The 12,492-nt window shown below is 36.4% G+C and overlaps 1 protein-coding gene and 1 pseudogene across 1 annotated transcript; one reads left to right on the forward strand and one right to left on the reverse strand.

The window, feature by feature from the left end:
• The first annotated feature begins 6,586 nt into the window (after positions 1-6,586).
• On the forward strand, positions 6,587-10,548 carry LOC143587633 (G-type lectin S-receptor-like serine/threonine-protein kinase At4g27290; annotated as a pseudogene).
• A 1,093-nt stretch (positions 10,549-11,641) lies between these two features.
• LOC143587630 (secreted RxLR effector protein 161-like) lies at positions 11,642-11,992 on the reverse strand. Its single transcript, XM_077068872.1, has one exon. The coding sequence runs from the start codon at positions 11,990-11,992 to the stop codon at positions 11,642-11,644; it is 351 nt and encodes a 116-aa protein (XP_076924987.1).
• Between the last annotated feature and the right edge of the window lie 500 nt (positions 11,993-12,492).

Below are 12,492 nucleotides of genomic sequence, written 5' to 3' on the forward strand. Positions count from 1 at the left end.
GAATAGTCATCAGTAAAGGTAATAAAATATTCAAAACTCAACGTAAATTTGGTAAAGCAAGGACCCCATACAAAGAATGCAAAAGTTCAAAACAAAACCTGACTCGATTAGACACCCAAGGGGGATAAGGATGCCTGGTGTGTTTACCAAGTTGACATGACTCACAATGAAAATTAAAAGACGAAAGTGGTAAATCTGGTCTCATTTGCCTCAAAACTGCTATAGAGGGATGACTAACCAACAGTGGTCCTCCTTGACTCTTGAATCACAAGCATTCGCTGTAGTAAGTGACGAGAAAGTTAAGCGGTAGAGGCCTCCTAATTCATAACTGTGCTAATCAAACGGTTCGTCCATAGTTCTTGAAAGATATAATGAGTAGGATAAAATTTTGCGGAGCAATTATTTTGTTTAGTAAGTTGGCTTACAGAACAAAGGCTATCGGGAAATTTAGGAACAAACAGAATAGAAGAGAGGTATAAGTTTGACGAAGTGTTAATGGATCCAACCCCCAAGTATAGGGCATGAAGATCCATCAACAAGTTGAACTAGTTGGTGGGAAACTTTATGAAGGTTGGACAGAATACCCGGGTTCCCAGTCATGTGATGAGTAGCTCCAGAATCAATAATCCAAGATGAAGTAAGACTAGGAAACGTACCTGAATCGACCGCATTGGCACGTGGAGTAGGGGAAAACGTCTGAGAGGGTAGAAGACGCTGGCGACGACAGTAGTACTCTTCACTAAATGTGTAGGCAGGAGTGGCGATCGGATCCGAAGCCTCACTAGTGGCAGCCTAGCGAGTTTTGGGACGAGGAGGTGGCTAGCTTCTAGGAGGACGGTTCGGGCAATCCTATTTCGTGTGACCCGGTTCCTTGCAATAGTGACAAACAACACCGCCACCCCGTCCAATACCCTTTTTGTGGATCATATGAGAGCCTCGACCAATACATTTACCAGTAGATGTATACATAGCCGATGTATCACGACCATACATCTCTAGTAACAAATGATACGAAGATGGAACAGAGGATGTAGCGGTGGGGTTGCTCAACAATAAAGGTCGAGCGATCGAATAATTAGGTGATAACCCGACAATGAAGGTCATGACATCCATCTTGGTGTTTCGCTCTTCCTGGATCTTCAAATCAGTAGTGGGTGGAAATAGAGTACGAAGCTCATCTTGGAGTTTAGAAAACCGTGTAAAGTACTCGGTGAATGTAGAATCGCCTTGCTCAACCAGGCCATAGGCTTGGACCACTATTTATGAATGAGAAAGAGACTCTTTAGTCGAAAAAGATGAAGAAAGATGATCCCACATTTCCTTCACGGTGGAAAAGTTTTGAGTAATAGTAAGGATTTGTGGGTCCATGGCATTCCATAGTGCCATTTGGATTCCGCTATCATCAATACGCCATTCTCTAGAAATGGGATCAGGAGGTAGTTTAGTGAGATGGCGTCTTTGTCCACACTAGTAAGACCTTTTAGGACAAAGAGACTCCACGAACCCCAATTTTTGGAGTCAAGCTTAACGGGAATGCGAAGGACAGCAGAATAGTTGATAATATCTGGAGCTCTTATTTTCAATAGCCTTTTTGTCATCCATTGAATCTGAAGGTTAGTGTACCGAATGAATACGAGCACACGAACTGAGACAGAAAACTAAAAGTCCCCGAATTGAAAAACTAACAACACAGGGAGGTGCGGAAGTGAATAACAACAGATCTGGAAAAAAATCCGGTGACCAGAAAACCAGCCACGCGCTATCACGTGCTGACGCGTGGGAAGCGGTGGCGGAGAGTCAGCGGCGCGTGGTGGCGGTTCGGCGGTGATTTTTTAGGTGAGGTAAAACGAGATATTCTGGTGACTGTGGTGGTGGTGGTGTGAGTAGGTGACGTCTCGGAAAAAGATTTCGTGACAGAACAGAAGGTGCAACGAGGTCGGAGCTTCGTTTCAGATCTGGTGGCGGCTGGTCAGATTTCGATTCAGATCAGGTGGCAGCTAGGGTTTGGATCGAGAGCCATAGCTCTGATACCATGTAAATAAAGGGATGATGTAATGAAATTGTTGTTTATTGAATGAGTGAATATTACAAATGGGTGACCATCTAAATATACACAAGCTAAACCCTAATTACAACCAATAATAGGCCTATGGGCTTTGACCAACTACATGGGCTGGAACCCTAACTAATACAACTAACAATAAGACAACCACACCCCATGCCCCGGTTCCTTGGGTCAATCCCACCACAAGCCACCCTATATAACCTCCGATGCCACACCCTCACGCCTCCCAATAACTCAATCAAAGCCAAACATTCTTTCACCAAAAATCAGTACAAGATTTATACCTTCTGTCACCAAAATGTCCAACATCGTCAAAGTACTCTTCTTGGCAGCCGTAGCCATCACCCTCACAATCACCTTCATTGCTGACACTCGTGAAAAAACACATATCACATCGCAACCCGTGAAACCGTTCTCCAAGCGGGTAAGTCGGATCCTTGCTGAATATAAAAACCCTCAGGTGGCAGACCACGACAAGAAAGATGATGAGATTTCATTTTGTTACCAAGACAGATTCGCGATTACCAACTGATCTATACATATTAGTGTATTATCTTCTACAAAAATAGGGGTTTGTTCAAGGACGACATCGTGTCTACTAATCGTTAGGAGACTAATTGTGCTTCATAAAGGAAAGTTCAAAGCTAACACATACCTAACCTGCAATGCTCAACTGTCGAAGTTCCATTGAATATTTTATATGTTTTGATTCATCTTCATTCACGTGGGGGGAATGTTGGAAAATTAGAATATGATGAATGAAGATTAATTAGAATAGTTAATACGTATTAAACTTTTCATATTGTCATGAAACCCTTGAATAGAGTCATTTGATGAGAATTGATTAGTATTTTACATTTTTAATTAAATGAGACTTTTTACTAACCTTTAACTCTTGTATATATAATATATACTAAGTTAGTAACCTGTGCCTTACACAGATTGAAAAATAATATACTATCAATAAAAAAAATGTTTATATATTAGATACAAATTATATGTTAAATCAAACATGAAGTATATGCCAAAGCATATGAAACGATTATAATTATTTAGAAACTATCCATAATACCAAACAAACCCCAAACTCAATCAAACCTCAAACATTCTTTCACCAAAAATCATTAAAAGATTTAACCTTCTGTCACCAAAATGTACAAGATTATTAAAGTACTCTTCTTGGTTGCTGTAGCCATCATGCTCACAATCATCTGCATAGGTGACACTTGCGGAAAAACACTGATCAAATCACAACACGTGAAACCGTTTCCAAAGCGGGTACGTCGGTTCCTAGCTGTAAGCAAAAACCCTCGGGCGGCAGACCACTGCAAGAAAGATTACATCTTAGAAGGCAAAAACTCGACTTGTTGTAACAATAAGTGTATGGATTTGAGTGAGGATAAACATAACTGTGGTGCATGCAAGAACAAGTGCAAGTTTACAAACTTGTGTTGCGGAGGGGAGTGTGTGAATTTGGCTTACGGCAAGAGACATTGTGGGTCGTGTGGTAACAAGTGTATGCCCTGTGGTTATTGCTTATACGATCTCTGCAACTATGCCTAATTAAGTTATTTCATATGCTTCATTTTGTCAGGACGAGAGATTCTTGATTACTAACTATTTATACATCTTGTGTAAACATGCTTGTGCGACATCATATTGAAGAGATTGTGTGGTATATAATATAATTATATTTATTTCCTAATGTTTAACTTACATACTTCATACTACACTCTACACTCATTATACAAATCAGATAGAACTTTGACTCTTCATTTATATCCATAACGTATAGAACTTAAAATTTTATTAAGAGTAATTTCAGATAACAGTAACCAAGCCAATGGCCTCTTCGCCTAGTGACATTAAGAGTAAATCCTATTATAGTGGTGCAGATTCGAGTCCTACAAAGTTGGCATTAGGTGGATTTTAGAGGTTTGTGTGTTCATCGACCTAAATGAAAAAAGAATAAAAAAGGGATAACATGAACCAACAATTTCTCAAATGTTCCACTAAAGTTACTCAAAAGTATTTTTATTTATATTCAACTTTGATTAAGTATTTCATTTCTGTATAAACTTTTTAGAAAGTGTTAAGCAAACTTAAAATTAAATGAGACAAATAAAACACATATGAATCTTTGCTATTTACTGTTTATTTTATTTTTCACTTTCACTTAAATTTAACAATTATAAAGCTTGGTTAGGTTAATTTTTTTATTCATTATAAATTATCTTCTATCCAGAAAAAAATTACCATTCATTACTAATAAAAATTCATATATGTTTCATTTGGTTTTATATAATTTTAAAATGTTTAAACATATAGGAAAAAATAATTTTAGAACACCTAAGTTAAATACATATATGTTAAAACGGGCCCACTGAGGACATAACTTCAAAATATATGTAATTGGTAAATATCTCCATCATCAAGGTTCAGGTGCTTGCGAAAGTCTCGTGAAGAGAGCCTTTTATAGCAGGCAAACACTCTAAAAAATTAACAGAGAAACAAGAACAATATGAGACAATTTTGTGATATATTTCTTGATGCAAAAACATATATTTAAACATGTAGGGAACTTGGATAACCATCCATGTTCCTTATTCCATGGAGAACATGTAAAACATGTCCACTATCTAGATGGAGTAACCTAAACATATATAGTAACCTAAACATGTAAATACCAAGTCAAATACTAAAAACAAACATGCAAAACTGAAAATAAATAACGGCTCCATTTCTTAATCTAAATAGCGACCGGGCTTCTTCCTTTCAGGCTTGGGCTGATTCATACGTCGGGTCGGGGGAGACGTATCATCTCGTTGATGGGCCCAATTGACCGTCTACATAGAGCAAAACTTTTAATACATTTTATATGTTGTTTTTCATATCCATATGCATGTCCATATGGTTCATATCCATAGGGGGGACCTACCTTATGGTCTAAACTCTAATCGGTTAACCGTGTCTAAACCGAAAACAAAATCGAAACCAAAAATCGATTTGCAACCATAGGTAATTTGGGACCGGTTAGGGGTTTTCGAGCACGTTTTCTAATGGTTATATAGAGATAGGACGTGAATTAATGTACCCAAACCTTTTTTAATATACTATATATACAACTAGTTTGATCCTCCCGTGTTACGGGAGTTTATTTAAAGTTTTGTTTTTAATCGTTTTGCTATTTTATGATGATTATTTTATTTTTAACGTAGTTTTGTTTTAATTTAATACATATATATTAGTTTGTTATTATATTTTTTAACGTTTGGGTTTTATCAGTTGAGATGTTTAGGTTTTTTAGATTTTTTAAGAACAAACATAAACGAACACAAGCATATTGATTTTTTTAAATGTACAAACATGAACACAAATATTTGTCTAATGAAAAAGAGGCGTTGATTTAGTTGACACCGACGATGGAGATAATAGACCATCAACGAAGAACATGTAAAGCAAATTAATTAAATTAGGGTTTGATAATGAAAATGTTTATCAATAAATGAGATCTTATAACCCATTTGAGGGCTATTAGAGTTTGGTAAGACACATAACCCGTGAAAATTATTCTTGGATAATTAAGGGGTTATTTCACAAATAAATGAGATGTTATAACTTGTTTAAGGGTTATCCGGGTTTGGTGAGACCCATGACCCGTAAAAATTATTGTTTGTTTATGAAATAGTTTTACAATTAAATGAGATGTTATAACTCATTTAAAGACCATCTGGGTTTGGTGAGACCTATACCCGCGAATTCGGGTCAAATGCATGAGAACCCCCATTAATAAATCAAGCAATCTGGTGGCTCTAGAGAATGAGGGAACAACCTGAGAGCGACACCTAGTATTTTATGATTGGCAATTATATAGATAGTTAGATTAAATTGTTAAATTCCAACTGTTCTGTTAAACTTTTACACTGCCACCACTAAATACTTGATTAGTTTGGATCACTTTTGCCGATTTTAAACAATTATTTCGGATAACTCGAGCATGTTTAATTATATTAGTAGATTATTTGCTAGATTAGTTGTTAGATTATTTATTGGTGTTATACATTATTTGGTATATTTGCTTGAATGCTTATAGTGTTGAATGCTATTGTGTGTATTAGCTGAACAATTTAAACTTGTTGGTAGATTAATTATTGGACTACTAAAACTTGTTTGCTATTTGTGACCCAACGCAAGTTGAATCTTCTTTTTTCCAATAAATTATTACACAATTACTGAAAGGGCTAAATCTACTAATGACATCTTTTAGTTTACACTAGAGGTGTTGGTATTAGGCTATTTCCTAAAAAAATGAAAATAAAGAGTACCTGCATTATTTGATTGATGTTATATTTATTTCAACTGATGATGACTATGAAAGGCTGAAAATGAAATACTATATTCCCTTTCAAAGAAAGAAAATATACGCCTAATTTATAATGCACGGGACCATCTAAATGGACTTTTGATTCTAGTTTTCAGACATGAATCAAAATGTTCTTGTTGCAAAATTGTAAGTGTATTATGATTATCGATACGTTAATGGCGGTAAGTAGAGTGACCAAGACCAAGTTGATATTTGTCTTCCTTGTTGTACTTTATGCATCACTAACCTGCAGTTGTTATGCTGCAAACATACTATCCGCAAATCAAACCATTAGATATAACGAAACACTCGTTTCGCCACAAGAAACCTTCGAGCTTGGTTTCTTCAGCCCGGGAATCTCCACAAACCATTACGTCGGAATCTGGTACAAGAAAAGAGCGCAAGTAACAGTTGGGTAGCCAACCGTAACACACCACTCACACATACCTCTGGCAAGTTAACTCTCACCCTTCAAGGAGTTTTAGTTCTTCGGGACACCACCACTGGCACTGTCCTATGGAACTCATCCAGCATAACATCGGTTAGAAATCCTACCGGTCAGCTTCTAGATACAGGCAACGTCATAATTTATAAAGAAGACGGTAATTATATAAATCAAGAAAATCCCATATGGCAAAGTTTCGACTTTCTGACAGACACTTTACTTCCTAGAATGAAACATGGCTGGAATTTGGTTACCGGGATTGAAAGGCACTTCACGTCATGGAAATCCGACGATTATCCTGCTTCTGGTAATTTTTTCTTATGGGATTGATACGAGAGGTTATCCTCAAGTGATCGTATGGGAGGGCCCAAAAATATGGTTCCGGGGAGGTCCATGGAGCGGACTCTGGTATACTAGAAATCCTAATTTTAGACAGAACCCGATGTACAACAACACCTTTGTTATTAATCAAAAAGAAATTTACTTCCAGTTTGATCTTACAAATACTTTAGTTTTAACGCGGGTGGTGTTACGCCCAAATGGTCGTATGGAGCGCTTGTTGTGGGATGATAACAAGGAGAAATGGAACATATTTTTGGCCCCAGAAGTCGATCAATGTGATCAGTACGCTGTGTGTGGGCCAAATGGGATGTGCAACATTGACAACTCCCCGGTTTGCGAATGTTTGAAGGGATTTGAACCAAGATCTCCTGATCGGTGGAGCGCTGCAGATTCGTCAGAAGGATGTCAACGCACCATCCCTTTGGATTGTGGACCGGGGGAAGGGTTCAACAAATATTCTAACTTGAAATTACCTGACACTCGGTGGTCATGGTATAACCAGACCTTGACCCTTGTGGAATGTGAGAAGATGTGCAAAAGCAATTGTTCATGTACTGCTTACACAAATTCCAATGTCTCGGGCGCCGGTAGTGGTTGCTTCCTATGGTTCGGTGACCTAGTTGATATCAGAACGTTTGCAAAAGATGGGGACACTCTTTACATACGAATGGCACCTTCAGAGCTAGGTAAATTAATCAAAACATTCTTTTTCTTATGGGGTCATCTATACAAACACGTCTGACATCTATTCCTACATTATTTCAAACGGCCGTGGCTGGATAGAGGTCGGACAACTGTTTTGTCCAAAAAATTTTGAAGTCTGATTGTTTATGGCCGGAACGACTTTGAATATCGTTTAGATAGTCATTCCAAGTTTCCAACAAATAATTTTCAAGTTTGACCCCCAATGGAATTAGCACGACTATCTAAATGTTGTTCAAAAGGCCGTCATGACCAATAAGTTTCAAATCTTGGTTTTTTTTGTCAAAATGTAGTCTGAATGTTTTGTTGACGACCGTTTGATGGTGTGAAATCAGATGGGGATGGTGTAGCCCTTTTTATAACTATCACTATCTTTATACCGATCACCTGAACATTATGTGTTGTTTAGACTTGATAGAAAGTAGGAAAAGCTCAAGTACAAGGATAAGAGTACGAGTTATGGTCCCCATAGTATTTATGGTTTTAGTCATCCTAGTTTTGATATGCTTATATTATCGTTTCAATAGGAAGTAGCAACCTCAAAAAGGTATGAAGAAATTTGAATACTCTTTATCGGTTGTCTTATAACATTGTGCTTTATTATCAAATCAAAAACCGTTAAATATTACCCAAATGTACTGAATCATTTTGTCACATATATGCACCAAGTGTTGCTAGTTCTTTTATAAGAATCATCCACTTTACAGGGACACCCAAAAACTTGTTTGAACATGATCGAAAAAACAGAAGTGATGACGAAGATCTAGAGCTTCCACTGTTTGGCTTGTCTACATTACTTAAGTCTACAGACAATTTTTCAATGAATAAAAACTTGGTGAGGGCGGTTATGGTCCTGTTTACAAGGTATTTCCACGTTGTACATATGGTGTTCTTAACTTAATGTGTTACTATACAAGGATTTAGATCAAATACAAATTAAATTAACATGCTAATTGTGAGAATCAAGTAAAGTAATAATATATACAAGTAGAATAATTATGTAATTACTGTATGATGTAATTACTTTGCTTGATTTTCATAATTAAAACGCTAATTTTATTTATACGTTAACTTTTACTTATTATATAATACTATAAGTTAAACAAATAATGCCGGCCTTGACTTTGGAAACATACATTTGTTGCCTTCACTTCTTGGATTAATTTAATTATGTGGTTTTATGACTTTTTCTTCATTGGTTAATTAATTAATAATAACCTTTATATATAAGCTGATATAATTAAAAATTCATTGCATTTGTATTTTGGTCCTCAATGACATTAATTTTTATTTTTTTATTAACAATATATATATATATATATATATATATATATATATATATTCGTGAATCTCTAGTTATACAAGTTTACATACCGATTTTTTTAATGATCAGTTAAACAAATATAATTTGTTATGTTTTAGGGTGTACTCGAAGATGGAAAAAAAATAGCAGTGAAGCGGTTAGCAAAAACATCCACTCAAGGAATTCACGAATTTAAGAATGAAGTTATTTCAATATCTAAACTACAACATCGCAATCTTGTAAAGCTCTTAGGCTATTGCATAGAGGCAACTGAAAATATGTTGATTTATGAATACATGCCAAATAAAAGTCTCGATTTCTTCATATTTGATAGAAGTCAAAGCAAACTCATTGATTGGCCATCACGTTACCACATTATCAATGGGATTGCTCGCGGACTTATGTATATTCACCAAGATTCTAGACTTAGAATCATACATAGAGATCTAAAAGCTAGCAACATTTTACTTGACACGGATATGAACCCAAAGATATCAGATTTTGGCACAGCTAAAAGTTTTGGAGGAAACCAGATAGAGGCAAACACAAATAGAGTGGTTGAAACATAGTGAGATTCGTGTACATTCATCTCATTCCATTTTATATTGCGAACTATTTACAATGACCTTGATTCATGGCAGCGGCTACATGGCTCCAGAGTACGCAAGAGACGGTGTCTTTTAGATCAAATCGGACGTATATAGCTTCGGGGTAGTGGTCCTGGAAATCATATGTGGAGTGAAAAACAGAGGATTCATCCACAAGGAACACTACAATAACTTATGGGACATGTAAGTTTTTGCAAGAAATTTAGAAATGCAAATTATATGAATGGTTTAAAACATTAAAAAAAAGAAAGAAAGAAAAGGTAACTCATCCAGTTATGGTTTAAAAAAGATGATGTGCTACTTTGAACAAAGCTAGTAATCTGAATAGAAACGAGAACAAATTAAGTTGGTTAATTCTATTATTGCAACTTGCCCATGTACGTGGAATACCAAAACATAACTTGTGTTATTTGATCTTGACAGGCATGGGGACTCTACAATGAAGGCAGATCTTTGGAGTTGGTTGCTAATTGTCTAGGTGAATCAATCAATGTATCTCAGGTTCAAAGATGCATTCATATTGGTTTGTTGTGTGTCCAACTTCGCCCAGAAGATAGACCGACTATGAATTCTGTGATCTTGATGTTGGGGAGTGAGGGTACCTTGCCTTCACCCAAAGAACTTGGTTTTTATGTCGGAGAAGGTTTGCAAGATACTGCACAATCATATGGGAATAATTCTAATAATGAACTAACCATTTCAATGTTAGATGGTAGGTAATAAGATATTTGCAACGTATACTAGAAGAAATATCACCATATTATCCAGGAAAAAACCTTATTATGGTCATGTAATTAAGTAAGGTAAATAAAAGGCTTGGGTAGATATTAAATTTTGATTGACTAAAGACCTATCACTAGCTAGTATGTTAATAGTCATGTTTCATGTCACTAATGTTAGTGATCATCAACTTTATTAACACTATAAATAAGACTGTTTGAATTATATCGATTCGGAAATTCCAAATTTCACTAGTGATCGCGTTAGTCCTTCGTGGTGTGGGTGTCCTAAAGTTTAGACATACAGATGAGATACAATGTCTTACAAAATCCTTAATTTTTATTTTTATTTTTTGGTTCTGTTACTCATTACAGTCTCACCGTTGCTAATCTATTATAAGAACCAATCTTCAATATCGGAACCTTGAATTGGTTATAACCAGCTGATTGCTGATTTAGCTTTATTTCAAGTTATGAGAGCTACAAGGTGAATCTCAAGAAAGGAACATAACGTGTAAGATTTATAAAAAACAACTTAGAAATAAACGACTTATAGCTAAAAAAAACTTATTACAATATCTCTGATAGTGATGGTGGTGATTGTTGTGTTTGTTGTTGTATCTAACACTAACTTTGTACATGTATTTTTACTAGTCACTCAACTTGGTCATCAAGTATAATATGTGCCAACCACTCAACTTGGCCACATGTGAACTTGGGAAACAAGGTCAACTTGGCCAATAAGGTGAACTTGGTCACCATGCAAATGAAAGAATTTTTCATAATACCCCTTAGACTTTAACTGACTTGTTAAAACCTCTTAGGCTCGGTTCACCGACTTGTGACCCGGAATAGAAATTAATCCAACATTCAACCCCTAATTCCTGATTCGGATTAGAAAGGTCTTTAACTCCAAGTAACTCGCACATCTCCGTGAACTTGATTCTTGCGAGTGCTTTAGTGAGGATATATGCCCGTTTCTCTTTCCTGTTAATCAACATCAACCTCACCGTCGTTGTAGCAATCTCAGATAAAATGAAAACGAGATTTTATATGTTTTGTTCGATAGTGAAAAACCGGATTTTTCACAAGGGCTATTGCGGATGTGCTATCAACTCTCTCAACAACTCTCGGAGCCATACGACTTGACATGCAGCTGTTGAAGCCGCTATATCGAGTGCAACTGTCGCTTGCTTTTGTGAGCACCATGTAATTAGAGATTGCCCGTAATAAAACATGTGGCCGGTGGTACTTCTACCATCATTCTCATCAATGTTGTGACTACTATCACTGTACCCGAGTAGTCGTTCGGACCCATTCTTCTTGTACTTTATCCCGCAACTCGTCGTTTTATTCAAATATCTCAATAGGTGTCGTATTGTCATACCATAAGATTCTCGTGGGCTTTGCATATATCGACTAACAATTTCCACAGAGTATGCCATATCCGGACGATGTGTAATAAATACTGTAAGCAACCCACTACCTTTCGATACTCGGTTGCATCGAGTTCGACTTCTTTATCGGCTTTTGAGTATTTCACCATGATCCATCAGGACTTTAGACGTATTACAGTTTTGCATACCGGTCCTCTTTAGAATTCTTTTGGCGTATCCTTCTTGTGTAATTACTATCCCCTCCTCTCATTGGAATACTTAGATTCCTAGATAGTAGGTTAACTTCTCGAGATCCAACATCTCAAACTTGGTCGCCATAACCTTCTTGAAATTGGAAATTTTACTCGAGCTTGTACCTACCACAAATAAATCATCCACATACACGACTACAATCAAAAAATGTTTCTGATCCGTCTTTCGGTAAACCGATTGTTCCTTGGAGCATTTTTGAAACTTCATGTCTCGTGATGTTATTGAGTTTTGTGTTACAAGCTCGGGGAGCTTTCCTTAACCCGTACAAGGCCTTTGACAACTTGTAAACTTTTGCC

This window comes from Bidens hawaiensis, unplaced genomic scaffold, assembly GCF_021521415.1.
Source record: "Bidens hawaiensis isolate Kalapana, Puna unplaced genomic scaffold, B.hawaiensis_p1.1 tig00035663_1, whole genome shotgun sequence".
Taxonomy (NCBI): Eukaryota; Viridiplantae; Streptophyta; class Magnoliopsida; order Asterales; family Asteraceae; genus Bidens; species Bidens hawaiensis.